General features: G+C 34.8%; 1 protein-coding gene across 1 annotated transcript in view; it reads left to right on the forward strand.

Moving 5' to 3' along the window:
- Mettl15 (methyltransferase like 15) overlaps positions 1 to 15,010 on the forward strand; it is a 129,559-nt gene extending 114,549 nt beyond the window's left edge. The window contains exon 7 of the mRNA XM_048359410.1: positions 13,717 to 15,010. Within this exon, the coding sequence (XP_048215367.1) occupies positions 13,717 to 14,162 (446 nt within the window). The 3' untranslated portion in view covers positions 14,163 to 15,010. The remainder of the gene's footprint in view (positions 1 to 13,716) is intronic.
- Positions 15,011 to 22,903: the final 7,893 nt, after the last annotated feature.

The following is a 22,903-nucleotide window of genomic DNA, read 5'->3' on the forward strand; positions in this document are numbered from 1 at the left end:
ATAGAGCAGGTAGAAAGTAAGTGATGGGAGGGGGAAGTTCAGCATTGGATCTGGATTTGAGGAAGATATTTATAATTTATAACAATATAAATATATATTTTACTGGCCCTTAGAGAATTTCATCATGTAATCTTTAGTTAGCTAACCAGTTAGTCTATCAACAAGCCTATTTCAATAAAAATATTACACAATTTCCACCTTCTAAAAGCTTTCGTTCTGTATAAGAAATGTTTTTAAGAAGTCACTTGCAATACAATTGAATATTTATTGTAGATAACTATGCTAAAGATGATAAGTAACTATCTTGGAATTCAAAGATTAATTTTGAGTATAGCAGACCTCACAAGGGAAGATGAGCATTGTTAAATACATTTTCCTATTCTTTTCTCCCAACTCTAGGAAGTGAAAATGGTCCAACTATGCAAACAATATTGCATGAAATAGAATATTCCTAAACATTCCAACTAAAGTTCTGTATTATGAGTTTTAAATATGTTTGAACTTTCTGTTTAGACTTCTGCTTTTTGATCACAGTACCTTGCAAATAGGTCTTAATCCTTCCTTAAAAGACTTGGCAGTTAAACTAATATTGCCCACAGGTTTGAGTTATCCAGCTATCTTGAGCAAATTAAGACATGTGTAGAGTATATTTAGTTTCATTGAAATATAATTTATTAAAATTTTGATCTTTAATTTTCATTCAAGTTTCTTGAGGTACACCACTTTACTTTTTTCTCAAGACTATATGATATTTTTAAAAGATTATTGTAGGAGGATTTATAAACCTTACCTACCTGTAGTAAGATCATATTATCATCAGACTTAACCTGGTAGGAACTTGAGGATTACATGAGAGGCTGAAGAAATTTAAAAAGAACCTCACTGAGTAAAGCCAATTTCACCCAGCACCATTCAGGTTCACAGATTTTAATTAACAGTTTGAAATTTGTAATATTACTTGAACTTCAGATGGTAAGAACTTAACACTCTATTAAAGTATCCCAGGCAAAAGGACATAAGTTGCGTCACAAAGACTTATTAAATGTGATGAAAATTCAACAGTTGAATACTGGCAAACAGGTGCACAAGCTGAATTAATTTTTAAGCCCTGTGTCTTAGGGGGAATTGCAATGCATCATAGTGACACACAGCACATTGCTTATTTCACTCACAAGCTTCAAAATTTAAATACAGTTGAACACATGAATGGATTAAAATTTTTGAAGTGTAAGTAGCATAAGAGTATCCTAAAACTGAAAATGCTAATTTCTCTTTGGGTCCTGAGCCATTTGTCTAGTGAGAAGTATTGTTCTATTTTATGAGTGAAATCTTACTACTTTCCCAAACAAATGGTGTACTATTATTGTATGTAGTATAGATTGTTACTAAGATTTTTCTCTTAATGTAAAATTCTTTGTGAATTAGAAGGAAACTGTGTTCACTGATGCAATTCTTTTTAGCTTCTTCAATCACATATGAGGAAGTTCTTGGTCATTGCAGTGGTGATTTTAAGTGGTGAATGTCATGATGTTTAAAAGTAAATGCAACCAAAGCAAAACTAATGACGTGCAGAAGCTCTCCTGAGTAATATGAATATAAATAGGAACTTGCAAGATGGAAATTTAGCTAACTTGTAGTTTGTTCTCACCAGTGTTCACCTATTTTGTTAGTACCTGGTACGTTTGAGAATTTGATAGAAACCATAGAGCATGTCCACATAAAATTGCACATGTACAGCAAGCTTACAAAGATTTGAGGAAGTTCATAAATTTCTACCTTATGAGTGTCATTTACAATATATCTTAACATTTATCTGGAATTGAAAGAATATTTTTTATTCCTTGGAGTTTCGCCACCTACTATGCACAGACTGTACATCTAAGACTGAGGAAATAAAGGAAAATAAGAAAAGGACTCTGGACTTTTAAAAACCTAGTTACAAGTTGAAAGAGTAGTAGGAAATTGTTGAAATATGTATAAAAAAAAGCCATTGCAAAAGCTTGCTGGGAAAGATGGCACCTACTAAGGCTGAGTAGCTGTGAGTAGTAAGAGTGAAAAGACATTTTGTGGGGAAACAGTATAGGGGGAGTTGCACCAGTGAGAGCAGGCTATACTGCCTTTTCAATGCAAAAACCATGTATCCATAAGAAATGTATAGCAACAAATATATGAAGAAAAGCCAGTTTTCTCTGTCACTATTTCTCAAGAAGTGTTCAAAAGCTTTCAAGAATGTAAAAGGAGCAAGGCTTACTTTCCCAAGAGCTGAGCCATCTCAACTCTTTTTTTCTAGTTTTTATATAAGCTTCCCCCCCCCTATCTTCCTTAGTGGCAAATATTTGAAGGTAAAAGCAATTCTAAAGGGCTTGCTTCTAAGCAAGTGAGTCAGGAAAATCCCCTATGTACTACCTTCCCTAATCAAATACATGTAATCTGTACCTGCCCAAAAGTCTTTTGATAATGGCAGCAGTTACACCTGTTTCTTTCTTAGCCCAAAACACAAAGTAGATGAAAAAGAGAGTGAATGCGTAGTCTGGTAGTCTGAGCTAACAATGAGTTATTTTCAGTAGAGTGAAAAGGACAAAAGCCAAAGGTATCCATTACAGTTCCCAGGGTAAGAGACGGAGGGCAGTTGCCGCCTTCACCAGATGCCCAGTCTTTAGGTTTGACAATGCACTTCATCCCTAGGGAAATATAGAGAGAAAACTAAACTCTTGCAACTTGATGCAGAATGATTTGACTTCCATTAAAACATCTCTCAATAAAAGCCTATTCAGGCTAAGAGTAAAGATTCCGTACTTATTTTCTCCTAGAAAGTGAGATTGATATATAAAGCACCAGATATGGAATTGGGGCTTCAGAAAATCACCAAACCAGGTGCTATTGTTTTTACTATTAATCAGAGACCAAGGGTTAATATACTTATTTTATGAATAGCTCTAGCACAAAAGGTTTGTCCAATTAATCTATAGTTAGAATCACATGGCTATTAGGCTTAAAAAGATGGCCAAACCTTATTGCCAAAGAAATGCAAATTAAAATAACTAAATTATCATTTACCTACTACTGGACTAGCAAGGGTCAAATGATAGCTTCCAGTGCTAGCAAGTGGGAAAATGGACTTTCACATACATTATTGACAGAGGAAATTGATACATCTAGTTAGAAGGTAAATTTTAAAGTATTAGTCTAATGATAAATGGGCAGAAATACCCATTAGCCCAAACAATTCCAATTTTACAGACATTCAAGTTCAAGTACAGTGTTAAATATTTTGCTCATATTGTAACTGTCATAGAATTTTTCTACTATCTTGGTATTTAAACTGGGCAACTCACATATATATGTACATATATACATACACATATGTATATATACATGTATATATTATGTATTTTTGTTATGGCAAATGTAGAAAATATCCAGGTGAGTGCCAGTGCCTCACACCTGCAAACCTAACAACTGTAGATTCAGAAGATTTCAGCTCAAAGCCAGCGTGGGCAGAAAAGTCCATGAGACTCCCATCTCCAAAATAATCAGCAACAAGCCAAGCAGGAGATATGGCTCAAGTATAGAGTGCCAGTCTCACAAGCAAGGAAAGCAAATGTGAAGCCTGAGTTCAAACTTCAATACACATAAAAAACTAAAAGGAAAAAAAATAGTGATGGTAAACTTCCTAAATGTTCCTTTCTTTCTGTGATAGTAGTGTGAATTTATCAGAGGAGAAGATACTTCTGTCTTATTTTTATTGCATTTTCAGCCAATGGATACTAGGCTCAATACTACAGGTAATTTTTAAATGAGCAAACAAAATTAATGAATCTGCACAATGGAAATTACTTTACAGAAAGTAAGCAAAAAATAAGTGGAAGATCACTTTGCAGATCATTCTTATAAACATGGATGTGCTCATAAATTCATACACGTTTTAATTTGAATGAAAAGACAGTGTACCTCTTGTTTACCAATTGCAGAAGAAAATTACTATTAATAATTCACTTCATACACAACTAATACATTTTTACTTTTGAAGTGATATCATAAAATAGAATTTTAAAACATGTTCATGCTTTTTTATTTACTTTTTTATTATTAGTATTTTGGGACTTGGTATCCAATCCAGGACTTTGTACATACTAGGTAAATACTTTATAATTGAGCTACAACCCTCTAGTCCCAGTGTATTTTCTATGTGAGTGTGTATGTGTTGTATGTATCTGTTTGTGTGTATGTGTGTGCTGGTCCTGGGGCATGAACTCAAGGCCTGGGTGCTTGTCCCTGAGCTTTTGTGCTCAAGGTTAGTGCTCTAAAGCTTAAGGAACAGCTCCACTTCTGGCTTTTTTTAATGGATAATTGTAGATTAAAAAGTCTCAGATTTTCCTGCTCAGGCTAGTTTTAAACTGTATTCCTCAGAACTCAGTCTCTAGCTAGAGTAGCTAGGACTATAGACATGAGCCACTGTGTCCTGGACACTCATTATTTTAAAAGTCTAAATATAATAATGGAGGATTTGTGGCAATAACAACATTTCTTTTTTCACTTAGTGGAGGAAGATGTAGTAAAGAAATGAATATTCCCTTATAAAGTATTATAAAGAAAAAGAAAGAAGAGGAAGCAAACAAGTAATATAATGCTATTTTTCTTAAGTGTAGTCAGAGACTCTCTCTCTCTCTCTCTCTCTCTCTCTCTCTCTCTCTCTCTCTCTCTCTCTCTCTCTCTCTCTCTCTCTCTCTCTTTTGCCTGCTGGTTCTGAGCATAGGGCTGTGTGCTGTCCCTGAGCCTCTTTGTACTCAAGGCTAGTACCATACCACATGTGGCACAGTGTAATATCCAACTTTTTCTGAGTAAATTTATTGGAGATAATCTCATCGTCTTTCTTGCCTAGGCTGGCTTTGAGCCATGGTCCTCAGATCTCAGCCTCCTTAGTATCTAGGATTTCAGGTGTGGGCCACTGGCACCCGGCCAAACTTTACATTTTCTTTTATATGATAGAACATTTTTGTAGGTGGTGAACAGTAAAGTGATTTGATCTCGTTTTTTGATACATTATTTTATGAGTGAAAAATTCCATTAATTTTTACATATTGTATAGAACTTAGACCCATGATCCCATACTGAGTTTGATGTATATTTACTTGTAGGTGTATATACTTAAAAGTGTATTAACTTGAAACCATCTTGCTATTAAATATATATATATATTATATTTACATCTAATTTATTCTCACAGTTAGCTTTACTGATATAACTTGACATTAAATGTATAAGGAAGAAAATTGTCTTGTTCTAAAATCTTGAAAATTTGTGGTTTAATATTTTATAGGTATAAGTAAAGCATACATAAAATCCCAGCATTAGTAGGCACTAACCAAAAATTACTTGAATGTAAGTCACTAAAGATCTTATTTTTTAAATATAAATTTTATAAATATAAATTACATTATATTTAATCCAAACAATAAATATGGAACACAAAATTCTAAACACTTAGGCTATGTCATATAATAAGGGCCTGCAAGCTTGCATTTCCTATTGTTAAGATTGCTCACAGGTACTGTAATTGTATGCACAAATGACCTATGAAAGACATGCCCTATCATTAGCAGATATAATAAAATACCTGTAATCAGTTCTGAATGCAATTGCTAGCAAATTTTAGTTTTGTTTTCCCATTAACATCATAATTTGGAGTCCACCAACATATCTGGTATAGAGGAGAAAAATGTATATAATGTATATAATGGTGTTTTAATAATTCTATTGATAATGTTTTCTGTGACTAAAAGTAGTATGCTCCATTTTGTTACTTGTTTTTGACATGACATCATATTGTCTCTGTATTTACCAATGATGTAAGTGAATCTCTGTGCTTACAATTCTAGGCTTCATTCATTTCCCCATTTTTCCTAGTGATTACCTAGAAGTCACGTATTCAATAAACATTTGTTGAGAGCTTTCCATAACACTTTTTAAATCTTGGCTTCATGTCAAATCTTCTGTAATTTTTTTTTACTTCTTTATTGTTTATTCTTTTTTTTTCAAATTTTTATTATCAAACTGATGTACAGAGAGGTTACAGTTTCATACGTTAGGCTTTGGATACATTTCTTGTACTGTTTGTTACCTTGTCCCTCATAACCCTCTCCCTCCTCCCCCTTTCCCTTTCCCCCCCTGAGGTGTTCAGTTCACTTTCACCAAACAGTTTTGCAAGTATTGCTTTTGTAGTTGTTTGTCTTTTTTACCTTGTGTCTCTCAATTTTGGTATTCCCTTTCAATTTCCTACTTCTAATACTAGTATACATGGTTTCCAATACACTCAGATAAGATTACAGAGATAGTGTAGGTACAACCACTGGAAGGTGATACAAGAACATCATCAATAATAGAAGCTACAGATACACATGGGACGTTGAAAGTAGTTACAACTGTGATATAACAATCGTTTCCATAACATGGAGTTCATTTCACTTAGCATCATCTTATGTATTCATAAGGGTATAGCTATTGGGCCTTGTGATGCTCTGCTATGACTTGCTTAAACCTGTACTAATTATGTTGATTACTTGGTAACGAATCAGCCCTTAAATAATCTCAGTAGGTCTGCAGTGGGGCTAGAAATGTTTATTTTTGTCAAAAATGCTACACATTAATTGATGTTCACTCAAGAGTTAAGAATTAATAGGCTATCCTGTCAAGAGCTAGGAATGTAAAAGGAAATAGTTATTTGCCCAAAGATCAGAGCTGAATGGGAGCAATGATAAAGTAATCAGGGTCATTACAGTAGAGGGTTGTAAGTGCTTTAGTAGGGGTAAATATACCTCTTCCACTGAGAATTAAAACACTGGTCCTGTGTTAACTAAGTCCATTGAGGAGCTATAAGTCACAAAAAGAAGATTTTTGTCTCTTCATCAAGCCAAATGATCCAAATTGTGATTGAGACCATATTTTCTGCTTTACCTACTCTATTCCTTAATCAAGTGAATTAGCTATACCAGACTCTGTGATTAAACTCAGGAAATGGAAAAGAAGAGGGACTAATTTCTACTTCCAATAAAAAAAGACTATGAGAGATTAGAAAGGGATGAAGAATTGCAAAACAACATGCTTCTCCAAAGCAAGGAAGGACCATATTCCAACCTTAACAAGATTTTCCTCCTCTGCCTAAATCAGACTCCCACATAAAGGGTGCCATTGGATCTGATGAGTATTTTTTAGTCTTTTTTTCCCCCCTGATGATTTATAAGCCAATGCTCTTACCAGGTCTGTATATATCAAGATAATTCTATCCCTTGCTCTCTGATCAGTGAATCTAACCCATTTTTTAACCTTTTCCAAAGGTAGAACATTTGTTTATTTTTCTGGTTAATAACTCAAAGATTCTTGCTAAATCCTTCATATTTGCGTTTTTCTTGTCTATTTGTACCATTGCCAGTTGTATTGTTCTCACTGCTTTAACATTCATTACCATATATGATTTTATGTTTAGTTCTTTTTGTTTTACTTTTGTTTTGCAAATTTTGTGTTATCAAAACCTTACAATTACTATATACAAACACAAATTACTACTGTAAACAGAAGACAGCCATGGAAACTTATCATAAATAAAGGAAGATAGGGGCCAGAAGATAGGCACCAAAATCGTGTACAAAATACATTGTTCACTTCCATCCTCTTAATTTCCTGGCCCTTAAAAGTGGGAATTGGGAAGTTTAACAGTACTACATGTAGAAATCCTTTGATGGAATGTGCTTGATATAATCCAGGCCAAATTCTATAAACAATACTAAGAAAGCTCCACAAGGAAAGACCTAAGTATAATTAAAAACTTTATAAGGTTCATTTTCAGTGATGTTATGACATTGTAAAGACCTAATTAAGTTTTATAAAGAGAGGTTTGTCTGATTGCAATGTTAATTTGTCAGTTCAGGTTCATATGTAGTATAGATATATCTAATGTGAGTATGGATCATACAAACTTCAACTTGTATAATATAAAATATTGGCAAAATTTCACTTTAGATAAATACTTTGAAATAAAGATATATTACTTGAGGTTAAAAGAGTTAATCATGGATCTCATTGTTTTACAAATAAAAACTGTGTATTATAAATTGTCTTCCTGCCATCAGAATGTGCCATATGAGAGGAGTACATTGTCTAATGTACTTTGTCAGGTCAAATGAACTCATGCTGTTAACTGTATCAGAATTTCTAGTATGATATCAGACATCAGTTTTTATTGTTTTTACTATTGTGTTCAGTCATTTCGTGCTTTTGTTAATTTTTCTAGTACATGTTCAGTGACAGCAGCATGAAAATATTTATTAAGCTTTCTGCTTTTCTATGTCTTCTTGAATTTCATTAACAATAAGCAAGCTATGGCTATCTCACTGCTGTGTTTAAAATTGCATTCTGAAATGGATAGTTTGAAGTGAAGATTCTGTGTTAAAATGTCTGGAAAGTTAATCAGATACCATGTTAAGCCATGCTTTGACATCCTGCAAAATGTTTTTTGTAGTGCTATGAAAAGAATTAAATCATTATAGTAAAAATGTCCTATGGTATTTGTTGATCCATGTGGTTCATGAATGTTTGCTTTCAATTTTACTTGAAAATAAAGTATATTTTCCATTATAGTTCTCTGAGAAAATTAGTCTTAATTATATAAGGTTTAGATTGTGGAATGATTTTAGGAATTGGACCTTCCTGAAGCATCTTCCAATCTATACCCCTTCCTATACAAACCCCAACCTGTGAAGAGTGGCATGTTTGTTCAGATCCTTAGATTACTCTGAAACGCATTTCTCAGGGGACCCGTGTTCCTCTGGAAAACAGAAGAATTGGATAACAAATGGAGTGAAACTGACCTTCTCCAGTTCTGGCATTGACATTTGAGAAACCTGTAGGTTGTAAGGTAAATTCTCCATCATCTTATATTTTCTAATCTTTTGGCAAAGCAATTTCTGTAGAAGAAAAGTGAGGCTATCATGCACTGTTTATTTTGACCACCAGATTCTCAACACTTTTGGTAAGATGTGATACATTTCAAGCTAGGCCACGGTGGCTCAAGCCTATAATCCTAGCTACTCAGGAGGCTGAGATCTGGCCAGGCAGAAAAGTCCCCTTGAGACTCTTATCTCCAATTATCCACTCAAAAACTGTAAGTGGCACTGTGGCTCAATTGGTAAAGCACTAGCTTTGAGCAAAAAATGGCTCAGAGACAGTGCCTAGGCCCTGAGTTCAAGCCTAGTAACTGACAAAAAAAAAAAAAGGTAGAAAGGTACATTTCAAGATAAATTTAGCTTATAAACTTACAAGTAAATATCTTGGGTGGTATGCAAGTGTTTCTTTTTACAAATGTACCAACTGAAATAGGGTAGATTCAAGAGAGAACTCAGTATAATTCCTTTGAAAGACAAAGTTCAACAAAATAAACACTAGGAAGGGGTACGTGAAAGGGGTGGGGTGGGGTCAAGGAGAAAGGGGTAGACAACAAGGAAAAGAGGGAGATAATGCAATCAATTCCATGTATATCTTACAAAATTAGGAAGAGTTAGGGAAGGGGGGTAAGAGAAGAATAGGTGAGAATGTTGAATGAGGTGACTTTGATGAATATGCATTGTATTCATAAACTGCTTTGTTAAATGGAAACTACTTTGTACAACTACTTAAAGATAATTTAAAAAGAAGAAAACAAAACTTACGTACCTCTCATTTTGTGATTCACTTCCCAGAGAAATTTTGTCAAATATTTCTATATTTTACTATCATTAGGTGTATGTATACATTACTGAAATGCAAACTAGGATAGCAGATTTGAATGATTTACTTTTTGTTGTAAATAGCAGATTGAGATTATTCATTAATGGGAAATCTGGAATGAAAACATTATTTCTCTAGAGCATATTCTCTGGAAACCTGCTCATAAATCAAAGAAGAATCTTTCTATAAATCATTTAACGGTATATATTAATATGTATGCCAATGGTTGTAAATTTAAGTAAACTATATTTGCTGTTTTCTTGATTTCATTTTTATATTATTTCTAGTTATTGTATCAAAATACAGTGATTGTTGCTTGGTAATTTTTTTCTGTTTTCCTTAACATACTTTCTGACAGTTTTTGTATATGTGGAATCTTTGGGATTTCCTCCTTATATGATCATTTCAGTTTAAGTACAGATAATCTTACCTTTTCTTTTCCAAGCTGAAATGTATTTTTTGTAATTTGGGGGAGGGTTTACACTTTTTTTTTTAACTTGATTGTTCTTCTAATTCCTGTAATTTGAACATTTAATGCCATGTTAATGACAAGTAATAAAAAGCCTATCTAGTTCCTGATATTAGATGAAATTTTCTTGATTATCATGAGCTTTCCACATATGACTTCATTATTTTCTGCTAGTCTTTCTATTCTTATTTTGTTGAATTATTTTATAATAGACTTGACTATCATCAAATATATTTTCAGCATCAATTGACATGATTGTGTTTTTTTCATTTATTTTGTTAATGCAATCTATTACTTGAGCTATTTTCACATATTGAATCATTGTTGCATTTCAGGATTAAATATCACTTTGTCATGATGAATAATCCTTTTAATTTGTTACTGAATTTATTTTGCAGGTTTTTTGTAATGGTTTTTTATTCAGGTTCAGAAGAGATATTGGTTTATACTTTCCTTTTGCCATGTTTGTCTTTAGTTTTAAGGTAACAATGACCTCAATGATTTGGGAAGTGTTCCTTTTAAGAGATTTAACATTGGTCGTAATTCCTTTTATAAATGTTTGGTAGGATTCAACAATGAAACCATCAGATCTACTTTAAGACTTTTCTTTGTAAGTAGCCTTTTAATGGCCGATTCTATCCATGCCCTGTTACACATCTATTCTGATTGTCAATTTTACCTAATTCACTTTCAGCACTTGGTCTTGCCAGCATCTAGCCTTACTAGGGGCAATACAGTGATTTCCATATAAAACTGACTGTTGTTATTTTAGGGCAATTTATCTCCTGCTACATTGACCTTGTTCTCAATAAGGAAATGTTTTTTGTGTGTGTTTTGATAATTCTCCCTTTTAAGAGCTTATTTTTCTAATAACAATAATAATATAATCTCTCCAGCTTGTTTTTAGCTTACTCTATGTTTTTCCAAGCCCCTTGCATACATTTTTTACTATTATTTCAGTTACAATATATTGCTTATAAACAAAACATAGTTTGGTTTTTCTGCTTTTTTAGTCTCTCTGATTTTTTTTTTTGGCCAGTCCTGGGCTCTGAACTCAGGGCCTGAGCACTGTCCCTGGCTTCTTTTTTGCTCAAGGCTTAGCACTCTGCCACTTGAGCCACAGCGCCACTTCTGGCCATTTTCTGTATATGTGGTGCTGAGGAATCGAACCCAGGGCCTCATGTATACGAGGCAAGCACTCTTGCCACTAGGCCATATTCCCAGCCCCAGTCTATCTGCATTTTTACTGGAGTGTTCAGTAGACTTTTGTTTAAAGTTATGATTGACATTTGAATTTATTGTTTCATTTTGTTATACTTGTTACTTTTTTTGTTTGTTTTGCCCTTCTCTGCTTTCTTTTGTGTTTAATAGTTTTGTGGGTAATTTTCTTTCTCCCTTAGTTTGATAGCTGTATTTCCACATATTTTTAATTGGTTGTTTGGGAAACCACCATACTACAAATATTACTTCCAAAAATACATGAGGAGCCTTCCAGTTCTGTTTACCTACTCTTATCCTCACAATATCATTTCGATGTATAGCACCTATCTATCTGTATCATAAACCTTAGACTATTCAATAGTTTGGCTTAAACATTCTTACTTCTTTTAAAGAAATCAAGGGAAGAATATGTATCCATATAAATATATGATTTACATTTTCATTCTTTTTAGAGTTTTCACTTGGTGTCTTTTATTTCCACCTACAGTATGTGTGTGTGTGTGTGTGTGTGTGTGTGTGTGTGTATGTGTGTGTTGATCAAGGGCTTGAACTTATGTCCTTTTTTGTTGGTATTTCTTTATTTTGACTACTCTCATTATTTTATTTTTTAAATTTAATTTATTGTCAAGGTGGTGTACAGAGGGGTTACAGACACATACATAAGGTAGTGAGTACAGTTCTTGATTTTGTTCATTTGTTTGGTTGGTTTTTTTGCTCAAAAGTAGTGCTCCACCATTTGAGACACTTCCGGCTTTTTTTTTTTTTTTTGGTAGGGGAGGAAGCAAGTGGTTAATTGCACTTCTGCGTCTCATGCACTTTCCTAGCAGGACTGATTTTTGACCTACAATCCTCAGCAGCTAAAATAAAAGTCATGAGCCACCAGCTCCTATCCTTTGTCTTTTTTTTTTTTTTTTTTTTTTTTGCCAGTCCTGGGCCTTGGACTCAGGGCCTGAGCACTGTCCCTGGCTTCTTTTTGCTCCAGGCTAGCACTCTGCCACTTGAGCCACAGCGCCACTTCTGGCCGTTTTCTATATATGTGGTGCTGGGGAATCGAACCCTGGGCTTTATGTATACGAGGCAAGCACTCTTGCCACTAGGCCATATTCCCAAAGTCTTTTTTTGCCAGTCTTGTGGTTTGGACTGAAGGCCTGGGCACTGTCCCTGGTATCTTTTTGCTCAAGGCTAGCATACTTCCACTTGAGCCACAGCGCCACTTCTGGCTTTTTCCATATATGTGGTGCTGAGGAATCGAACCCAGGGCTTCATGTATACGAGGCAAGCACTCTACCACTAGGCCATATTCCCAGCCCTTCTTTTGTCATTTTTTAAATACAGACTTCTTAGTGGTGAATTATTTTGCTTTCCAATACCTTTCCCAAGGGCTAGAGATGTTGTTCTCATGATAAGAGTACAAGTAAGCTTAAGGCCTTGTGTTGAAACTCTAGTAAACAAAACAACAAGAAAAAAAGAAAATACATGTGTCTGTTTCCTTAGCCCTTCAGGAGATCTTTTCTTTTTCAACCCTTTGAAAGTGACTCCAGCATCTTACTGCCTCTATTGTGCTGATGAGAAATTAGCTTCTGTTTATTTGTTTTGTTTTTGTTGCCAGTCCTGGGTCATGGACTCAGGGCTTGAGCACTATCCCTGGCTTCTTTTTGCTCAAGGCTAGCACTCTACCTCTTGAGCCACAGAGCCATTTCTGGCTTTTTTCTATATATGTGGTACTGAGGAATGGAACCCAGGGCTTCATGTATATGAGGAGAGCACTTTACCACTAGGCCATATTCCCAGCCCCCAGAAATTAGCTTCTGTTCATTATTTTTGTTAACCTTTAATGTGTTGAGGTCTTTGCTTTTGTTTCTTTTTTTACTGTTCTCATGATTTTTCTTGTTATCTTGGCTTGGAGCAGTTGGTTATGATGCACCTAAATGCAACATTCTTTGTATATTTTATTTGTGGTTCATTGAGTTTCTTGTAACTGTCAGTTTGTGTTCCTCAGCAAAGTTGGGAAATTTTTACATTATTATTTCTTTAAATAATTGTTCTCTATTTGTTTTTGTTAGGCCATAATTATCATTATTTGTTATTGAAGATACTTATGACACATATTTTTAAACTTTAGAAGAATGCTTAGGAATAAGAGAGGAATAAGTGTCAATTTTGAAGAAAACGTAATGCATTAACTATGCATATACAAAATAGTACATATACAGTGAACTATATTAATGTCACCTGTCTCTTCCTGTTTGTACAAAATCTGTCCTTAGGTGCATTTCCTCCCTCTGCTATTTATTCACGAAAAGACTTGCTGCAACGATCTACCCATATTGCTACCAAGACTTTCCAAGCTCTCCGCATATTTGTGAACAATGAGCTCAATGAACTCTACACAGGACTGAGGACAGCTCAAAAATTTCTGAGACCTGGTGGTCGCCTTGTTGCCCTCTCCTTCCATTCATTAGAGGACCGCATTATCAAACGATTTTTGCTTGGCATAAGTCTTACTGAAAGGTTTAACCTAAGCATTAGACAGAAAGCGAAACAAACACCACAGTTGGTTTCGGACCATGAAAATGAAGAAATCTCGGCAAGAGCTCCCTTAATGTGGGAATTGATACACAAGAAGGTTCTTACTCCAGCCTGTCAAGAGGTACAAGATAACCCCAGAGGACGCTCAGCCAAGCTCAGAGCAGCCAAAAAGTTGAGAAACTAAGCGCCATCTGATCTTCCACTACTTCTTCTGTTTTTCTAGTTATTTTAATGTGATATTCCTGAACAGTTTAATACAGCTTAAAATATGAAACTATATGGAAATTAATGGTAGTTAGCATTATTGGTTTTTTTTCCCAAGAAAATGGAGGAAATTTCAGCCCAACATAGAAAGCTCAAAGCCAGGTTGCAGCAACATCTTAAAACTGGATAAATATTTCTTTCCCTTATTTTTGACTTAATGAGAAAAAATTTTAAAGAATGCTATGTTGTATTCTTTAAATATAGAAGTTCTATCTGGCAAAGAGAAAGATACTATAATCATGTTTGCATGACCTAAATTCTAAACTTATGTTCAAATTTGCAACAGACATTCTATGGCTCAAATAATTAATGATGATCAAGGAATGTATTTTAATTTTCCTAGTTATGAATAATTGATTGCTATAGCTTTCTCAAGTATAAGTTTTTTTAATAAATTTTAATTTTCAAATATTACTTTAAGATATGCTAACCTGAAAAATCAAATTATAGATCATTACCTTAAAGGGATTTTTCAGTATGATTTGGACTGTTTCATGTTTTGCATGTAAGGATGTAAACCTGCCCAATCAGCTGTCATGGGAAATTATTATAAAACTTCAATTCAATGTCATTGTGTTTATCTTAATAGCAAATAATCCTGTTTGAATCCTGTGATTTTTATTAACATTTATTAACTTAAAAGGGGCTTTATCATATTCCCATATATACATTTTGTATATGTATATAATATATTTTGATCAAATTCACCTCTTTATTGTTCCTTAACCTTGCATTTTTAATTGAGCTATTAAAGGAATTTAGAAATCTATTTGAAATAGAAAACTGATTTATTCAACATAGTAAATAAATGCTCCCTAATATTTTTCTGCAGATTGAGTAGGATAAATACAAAAATTTTAGATGTGTACTTGGAAAAGTATTTTTTTTTTTTGGCCAGTCCTGGGCCTTGGACTCCAGGCCTGAGCACTGTCCCTGGCTTCTTCCCGCTCAAGGCTAGCACTCCGCCACTTGAGCCACAGCGCCGTTTCTGGCCGTTTTTCTGTATATGTGGTGCTGGGGAATCGAACCTAGAGCCTCGTGTATCCGAGGCAGGCACTCTTGCCACTAGGCTATATCCCCAGCCCCTGGAAAAGTATTTTTAACAAAATGTTGAGAGTGATAATTCACATCAACTTTTTGTATGTCAATGTTTCTAATTTTTTCAGCAAGTAATAAAACTGGCACTATAAAAACATAGATAAGTGTATTGAACAAGGCCTATATGAAAGAAAATGATGTTAGTTAAAGGATCACAAAATTCAATGTAATTAACACAGTGTTATGGTCCTGCAGAGTACTAGTTGGAATGTTTAGTGGGTCTTTGATCTGTCATAATAAATCATGTTTGAGAACAAGATATGAGAATTTTCACCAGAAGAATGAGTAGAAAATAATAAAAGAGTATATGGAATAGCTTAAAGAGGGCATGATGATTGAAGGTACATGTAAACAAATATTCCCTTAAATATCTATCCTCAAAATCCTATTTAGATTGATAATTTGCTCAGTAAACTATTACTTCAAATGCAGGAAAGACTTACATTCTTATGTTTGTCAGTTATGAGTAAGTGAATCCAAATGAATGAAATTGTAACATAACTATATTGGTAAAATAGATGAGAATTAAATTGTTGAATTTACCTTAGACTTATTTTATCTACTTCTGTTATGTTTAGTTCTAAAGCTTCTTTGCTGCTTTTACTTTACAGCCTTTATTTTAATCTGAACACTCCTATAATGAAATCAGAATAAGAAAATTCTGCAATCAAAATATAAGCAAAGCAATTCACTTAGGTTAATCCCAAGTGTTATGTGTTTGAATGGGAAAGATTTCCAAAGGCAAGCTCCCATCTGCATATCTAATTAGAAAATAAATGCCGAGCCTAATGGAACATGTCTATAATACTTACCTCTCAGGAGGTGGAGATTGGGACTATATCATGGTTTAAGATCAGTTTAGACAAAAAGTCAGTAAGATTCCGTTCTCAGCCAACAAACCAAGGTTGTGGCACACATCTGCAATCTTAACTATTTTGGAAGTGGAGATTTTTGAGGATCATGGCTTCAGACTAGTCCAGGCAAAAAGTTAGTGAGAATCCAATTTAACAAATCAGCTGGTGTGGTGGTGTTTGATGTAATCACTGCTACACTGGAAGTTTACATAGGAGGATCATAACTAGTCCAGACAAAAATGAAAACTAGAAAGAGAGAAGTGGTGAGCAAATACAGCCATAATGGTATGTGTGTGTATGTGTTTGTGTGTGTGTGTGTGTGTGTGTGTGTGTGTGTGAAAATGGAACTCAGTGATTGAGGTAATGGAGGGGATTGGGAGATGTGAGGGAGAATGACAGAAGGAGTGATACGGATCACAATGCATTATATTAAAAAAACCTTGACATGTTGAATTGAAACCCCTCTCTACAATTCTTTTTTTTTTTTTTGGTATTATAAAGGTGGTGTACAGAGGGGTTACAGTTACCTAAGTCAGGTAATGAGTACATTTCCTTTTGTATAATGTCTCCTCTTCCCTCTCTCTCCCCTTTGTACAATTTTTAAAGATTCTTTCAAAACTAAACTTAAAACAAATAAGAAACCTATCTGAAAAACTAACAAAACTGGTGAGTGCTGGCCCAGCAACCATAAAGTCCTGAGTTCAAGCCCCAGGACTGCCAAAACAGAGGGAGGGAGAGAGAAAAAAAAAAAAGAATAAGGCCCATGCTCATCTTCAACCATGGTTTCTCCTCAGTTGTTGTTGGATCATGTATAACATGGGAGCCTTTTTCTTTAATGTCTAGTGGAAGTAGATGAGCCAGCATCTCTGCCAGAATCAGGTACTTCCCAGAACTTCAGAATACAGCTTTATGTAGAAATACATTGACTTCAAATGTAGAACTAACATGAGGTTATTCTGGAGAATAACTTTTAATTGGCCTTTAATCTGATATTGTTTGGTCTCCTTATAAGAAGGAAAGAGATACAGAGACATAGGATAATGGCACTTGAAGATGGAGGCAGCAGTTGGAATGGTAAGGCTACATATAGGCTAACTGCTATCAGGTAACACTGGCAGCTACCAGAAGTTAAGGAAACATAGTCTTCTCAAAGTCTTAAGAAACATGCCCCCTACTTATACCTGAGTCTTTGGATCCTTTTCTCTAGAAGAGCAAGAGAATGGGTTTCTATCATTTTAAACAATCAATTTCTGGTAATGATTTACTGAGCCCATGGAACTTAACACTTTCAGATAAAAAAAACAAATATCTTGAGTAATATGCATGTGAAAAGTCATTCAGTAGATACACAATTAGTTTTGAAATATCTATTGCAAACGTATATGTACCACTTTTGTTATTAGGCTTTGTTACTGGGTGTATAATAAAATACATGAGTTTTTTTTTCAAGGCTTGACTATTTTTGAGAAATCCAAACTAGGCACATAGAAAATAAAGCTGTTAGACTGATTGTGCAGTGATTTTTCTGTTGTACTAAGTACCTTCTAATCAGGTTTGTTACTTTAAGAAAATAATAACTACACAATTTTTATTGATATACTTATTTTGTTTTGTTCATAAAATTGTCTTAGTTTCTGAGTTCACTTTGAGGAGTCTAGGGTTTATTGAGAAACATGAATTACATTTATATGTCTTTTCGACTTCATGTTACACATATATATGTATATATAATTTGTAATTTTATAACTATTATTATTGAAATATTTATTATGTTAAAACCAACAGTTTGTTAAAGAATACAGTGGGTTAGTTGTTTTAATTTACTTGGAATTGTCTAAAATTTACTTAGAATTAGTTGAACAACATTGTTCTTTAGTCTTTATAGAGTTAAAGATTGACCACTACAAAGAAACAAAAAATTATCTTTCTCTTCTTTTTTGTACTCCTTCCCTTTCTCTGTTAACATTGATATGGGAATGTCCTATGACAATTGAGGTAATACTAACTTATGTTCCAACTTTACTCTGGACAAATGAATATCAGATAATTTTGATATTTGCCCTGGCAACCTAAGCCCTACATGATAGAATCATTGCAGTGCATAGAAATTCACTAAGAATTGTTTGTGGTTGAAGTTTTATATTTTAATATAGATATTTCTCTATTCAGTTTTTATAATTGCTGTAATATTATAAGAGATCCTTTTGTCTATGTGGCATTCTATAATACAAAAGGAGGAGAATTGAAACATGAAGGGCATTTTTAGTCTTTAATAAATTAAATTGATAAAAAATCAGGCAGGCTGGGAATATGGCCTAGTGGCAAGAGTGCTTGCCTCCTACACGTGAAGCTCTCAGTTCGATTCCCCAGCACCACATATATGGAAAACAGCCAGAAGGGGCGCTGTGGCTCAGGTGGCAGAGTGCTAGCCTTGAGCGGAAAGAAGCCAGGGATGGTGCTCAGGCCTCGAGTCCAAGGCCCATGACTGACCAATGTACACTGGTTCAGCCACTCTGGCAAGCAGTATGGAGATTCCTCAGAAGGCTCAATATAGAACTCCCCTATGACCCAGCAGCCCCACTTTTGGGTATCTATCCAAAAGCCCACAAACAAAATCACAGTAATGCCACCAGCACAACAATGTTCATCGCAGCACAATTTGTCATAGCGAGAATCTGGAATCAACCCAGGAAAATGTGGTACATATACACAATGGAATTTTATGCCTCTATCAGAAAGAATGACATTGTTCCATTTGTAAGGAAATGGAAGGACTTGGAAAAAGTTATACTAAGTGAAGTGAGCCAGACCCAAAGAAACATGGACTCTATGGCTTCCCTTATTGGGAATGATTAGTACAGGTTTAGGCAAGTCATAGCAGAGCATCACAAGGCCCAATAGCTATACACTTATGAACACATAAGATGATGCTAAGTGAAATGAACTCCATGTTATGGAAACAATTGTTATATCACAGTTGTAACTACTTTCAACGTCCTATGTGTATGTGTAGTTTCTATTATTGATGATGTTCTTGTATCACCTTCCTGTGGTTGTACCTACACTATCTCTGTAATCTTATCTGAGTATATTGGAAACCGTGTTTACTGGTATTGGAAGTAGGAAATTCAAAGGGAATACCAAATTTGAGAGACACAGGGTAAAAAAAGAGAAACAACTACAAAAGCAATACTTGCAAAACTGTTTGGTGTAAGTGAACTGAACACCTGGGGGGGGGGAGGGAAAGGGGGGAAGGGAGCGGGGCATGAGGGACGAGGTAACAAACAGTACAAGAAATGTATCCAATGCCTAACGTATGAAACAGTAACCTCTCTGTACATCAGTTTGATAATAAAAATTTGAAGAAAAAATAAAGAATACCCATTTCATGTTTAATAAAACCTGTTGGCTTGTGGAAAAAAAAGGAATCAGGGATGTGCTTTTTTTTTTTTTTATCAGAACCACAATGCCTTATAATTCCTGTTGAATGGAGCATGGCTTATAAAATTCAGCACATATTCTAAAATGCCAAGTTTGTGTAACACAGTGAAGTCCTTTTATTTCTCAAATTTCATCTGTTTATAGCAATTATTTCCAACTAATGTTTGATAACTTACAGCATAATCTGTAGGAATGCTAAGAGAGCATTTAGATGTAAATTTTTTTTTGCCAGTCCTAGGCCTCGAACTCAGGGCCTGAGCACTGTCCCTGGCTTCCTTTTGCTCAAGGCTAGCACTCTGCCACTTGAGCCACAGCATCTCTTCTGGCCATTTTCTGTATATGTGGTGCTGAGGAATTGAACCTAGGGCTTCACGTATACAAGGCAAGCACTCTACCACTAGGCCATATTCCCAGCCCTGTAAATTTCTTTTTAAATACAGTTTCAGCATGACTTTTCAAAGAATTAGAAATTTGATTGAATAAATGCAATATAAAAATAATAATAAATAAATAAAAATAGTCATAGTTCATAGTGCTTGTCAAAAGTACTTCGTAGATTCTTTTGGGTACCTTACTTTTTTTTTATACTCTACCAAAACTACTAGACAAAAAATAAAATTTAACATTCTGTTATGCAAAGGAGAAAAGTGCCAGTTCAGTGACACTGCCTCTCCTCAAGCAGTACTTTACATTAAGCACTGAACTAGCTGTCGACATTATTGTTCTCTGTTGTACTTATCATAACTCTGATGTTCGCATGCAGAGCTGAAATCAAATGAGGTCAGGAGCCACTTCTGATTCCCTTATGCTCCAGTTTATACTTTACAAAATGATACTTGTCCGTCTTAAACAGGTAAGGATTTGTATTACTAAATAATCAAATAATGGAGTCCTAATTTGTTTAAAATATCCAATTTTTACAAGTACTATGTTAAAGATAATATAAATAATACAATTGGATGTTGACTCAAAACCATAAATTTTAATTCCAGATTTGTATATAGGAGCTGAATGTCCAAACTAGATATACTAGCTAACCTCTTGAATTATAATTTATTTCACTTTAAAATGAAGGTAGTATTAATATTTTCTAGTAAGTTTACTATAAATGAAATAGAAGTTAATATGCATGAAGTGGAGAGTTATAATAATGAAATGAGATAACACATGTGAAACATTCAGCAAAATGTGGACACAGTAGTTGAGGGTGCTGTTGTTTTGTTAAAAGATTTTATAAATGTAGCTTATATTCTGCACACACTGTGATTAAGGATGCATGCACTTCTTTCTGATAGTCTTAAGTACAATCTCTCCATCAGTAGCAGCAATTGAGTCATAATCAGTTTTATTATTACAGAATTGCTTTTCTACTTTTTTATTTTTAAACACTATTTGTCATACTTTTGCAATGAGTTTTCATGGGCCAGTAACCAATCTGTTTCATTTATCTGTCAGTGGGATGGCAGGAATTCCAAAGTGGAAAGGGACTCTTAAGAACTCAAAACTAAGTTCTCCGTGTGTGTGTGTGTGTGTGTGTGTGTGTGTGTGTGTGTGTGTGTGTGTGTTTATTTATTTATTGTTGGTAATGGGGCTTGAACTCAGGGTCTCATGCTCTTCCTTAGATTTTTTTGCTTCAGGCTGATTCCCTGCTACTTGAGCCACACCTCTAGTTTTTGTTGAGGTCCCTTTTGGTGGCCAAGGAGAATCCCCTTACTCAAGTATAAGAATTTATTTTGACAAACTGCAGAGCTTCTGCAGGGCAAAGGAAATAGCTTGCAAGATAAACAGAAAGCCCACAGTTTGGGAGAAGATCTTTACCGGCCATACAACGGACAAAAGCCTCATATCTAAAATATACCCAGAACTCAAAAAATTAAATTCCTCCAAAACAAAACTGCAAAGAACCAATAGCCCCCTCAACAAATGGGCTAAAACCCTAAAAAGAGACTTCTCTGATGAGGAAATGAGAATGGCCAAGAGACATATGAAGAAATGCTCTACATCACTGGCCATAAAAGAAATGCAAATTAAAACAACATTGAGATTCCATCTCACCCCAGGAAGAATATCCACTATCAGGAAAACTAACAATAACAAATGCTGAGGGGAAATGTGGACAAACTACTACATAGTTGGTGGGAATATAAACTACTTCAACTGGAAAGCGGTATGGAGATTCCTCAGAAGGATAAACATAGATCTCCCCTATGACGACCCAGCAGCCCCACTCTTGGGCATCTACCCAAAAGACCACAAACAAGAACACACTAAAGCCACCAGCACAACAATGTTCATCGCAGCACAATTTGTCATTGCTAAAATATGGAACCAACCCAGATGCCCCTCAGTAGACGAATGGATCAGGAAAATGTGGTACAAATACACAATGGAATTTTATGCCTCTATCAGAAAAAATGACATTGCCCCATTCGTAAGGAAATGGAAGGATTTGGAAAAAATTATACTAAGTGAAGTGAGCCAGACCCAAAGAAACATGGACTCTATGGTCTCCCTCATAGGGAATATTTAGTACAGGTTTAGGCTAGTAACAGCAGAGGATCACAAGAGCCCAATAGCAATGCCCTTATAAATACATAAGATGATGCTAAGTGAAATGAACTCCATGTTATGGAAACGAGTGTTATATCACTGTTGTAATTATTCTCAATATGCTATGTGAAACCGTAGCACTTTTTTGTTGATGATCCTCTTGTATCCCCTGCCTGTGGTTGTCCTCGTGCTATCACTGTATCTCTTCTGAGTACCCTGGATGCTGTATATATGTGTATTAGAACTTGGGAAGGGAAAGGGAATATCAAAATCAAGAGACAAAGGATAAAAAATAAGGACTCCAAAAGCAATACTTACAAAACCATTTGGTGTAAACCAACTGAACAACTCATGGGGGGAGAGGGAAAAGGGAAGGGGTAGAAATGATGTAGGGGGTAACAAATCACTGCCTTACGTATGAAATTGTAACCCCTATGTACATCACTTTGACAATAAATAAGTATTCACAATAAAGAATTTATTAACCCATATAACTAGAAAAACAAAAAAGGTAATTATAAGTAGTGAGATTCAGGTTTTTACAGGATATAGCAAGGCTCACACTTGGGTGCTTTGATCCATTATGTGACTTTATCCTTGCATGTTGTGTTATTATAACAGCACCTCTACTCTCTCCTTTCCTTTCTACCCAACCTTTTCCCTCTCCTCCCTTCCCTCCTCCTCTCCTTGCCATACTTTGGCAAATTATGAGTGGTTT

Source organism: Perognathus longimembris, chromosome 13 (assembly GCF_023159225.1).
Source record: "Perognathus longimembris pacificus isolate PPM17 chromosome 13, ASM2315922v1, whole genome shotgun sequence".
NCBI lineage: Eukaryota > Metazoa > Chordata > Mammalia > Rodentia > Heteromyidae > Perognathus > Perognathus longimembris.